At 55.5% G+C, this 1,406-nt stretch overlaps 1 protein-coding gene across 1 annotated transcript; it reads left to right on the top strand.

Annotated features, from left to right (window-relative positions):
- Nucleotides 1-6: 6 nt before the first annotated feature.
- LOC106900633 (myosin-7-like) lies at nt 7-1,373 on the top strand (the record flags this gene model as incomplete). Its single annotated transcript, XM_014962766.1, has 2 exons — nt 7-119; nt 1,201-1,373. Coding segments are annotated over exons 1-2 (278 nt in total), but the record flags the coding sequence as incomplete, so codon positions are not given.
- Between the last annotated feature and the right edge of the window lie 33 nt (nt 1,374-1,406).

The raw sequence follows: 1,406 nt of genomic DNA on the forward strand, positions 1-1,406 counted from the left end.
CCGTCTACGAGAAGATGTTCAACTGGATGGTGACCAGGATCAACAACTCGCTGGAGACCAAGCAGCCCCGGCAGTACTTCATCGGCGTCCTGGACATCGCCGGCTTCGAGATCTTCGATGTGAGGCCACCACAAGGCGGGGGGTGGACACCACCTTTCTTGGGTCTTGAGATGGTCCCGTTGGGTTTTGAGATGGTCCCGTTGGGTCTTGAGTGGATCCCGTTGGGTCTTGAGTGGATCCCGTTGACCCAGTTGGGCTTTGGGTTGGTCCCGTTGGGCTTTGAGATGGTCCCGTTGGGTTTTGAGATGGTCCCGTTGGGTCTTGAGTGGATCCCGTTGACCCAGTTGGGGTTTGGGTTGGTCCCCTTGGGTCTTGAGATGGTCCCGTTGGGTCTTGAGATGGTTCCGTTGGGTCTTGAATTGGTCCCCTTGGGTTTTGAGATGGTCCCGTTGGGTCTTGAGATGGTCCCGTTGACCCAGTTGGGCTTTGGGTTGGTCCCATTGGGTCTTGAGATGGTCCCGTTGGGTTTTGAGATGGTCCCGTTGACCCAGTTGGGCTTTGGGTTGGTCCCGTTGGGTCTTGAGATGGTCCCGTTGGTTCTTAAGATGGTCCCGTTGGGTCTTGAGATGGTCCCATTGGGTCTTGAGTTGGTCCCGTTGACCCATTTGGGCTTTGTCTTGGTCCCGTTGGGTCTTGAGATGGTTCCGTTGGGTTTTGAGATGGTCCCGTTGACCCAGTTGGGCTTTGGGATGGTCCCGTTGAGTCTTGAGATGGTCCCGTTGGGTCTTGGGATGGTCCTGATGGGTCTTGAGATGGTCCCCTTGGGTTTTGAGATGGTCCCGTTGGGTCTTGAGATGGTCCCGTTGGGTTTTGAGATGGTCCCGTTGGGTCTTGAGTGGATCCCGTTGGTCCCGTTGGGTCTTGAGATGGTCCCAATGGGTTTTGAGATGGTCCCGTTGGGTTTTGAGATGGTCCCGTTGGGTCTTGAGTTGGTCCTGTTGGGTTTTGAGATGTTTCTGTTGGGTCTTGAGATGGTCCCGTTGGGTTTTTAGATGGTCCCGTTGGGTCTTGAGATGGTCCCGTTGGGTTTTGAGATGGTCCCGTTGACCCAGTTGAGCTTTGGGATGGTCATTGGACCTTCAGTTGACCCCGGCCATCCCATTGGCCGTTGGGTTGACCCCTCCCTCCCTCCCCTTCCAGTTCAACAGCTTCGAGCAGCTCTGCATCAACTTCACCAACGAGAAGCTCCAGCAGTTCTTCAACCACCACATGTTCGTGCTGGAGCAGGAGGAGTACAAGAAGGAGGGCATCGAGTGGGAGTTCATCGACTTCGGCATGGACCTCCAGGCCTGCATCGACCTCATCGAGAATGGGTCTTGTTGGGTTTTGAGATGGTCCCGTTGGGT

Source organism: Calidris pugnax, unplaced genomic scaffold (genome assembly GCF_001431845.1).
Source record: "Calidris pugnax isolate Ruff unplaced genomic scaffold, ASM143184v1 scaffold3159, whole genome shotgun sequence".
Lineage (NCBI taxonomy): Eukaryota > Metazoa > Chordata > Aves > Charadriiformes > Scolopacidae > Calidris > Calidris pugnax.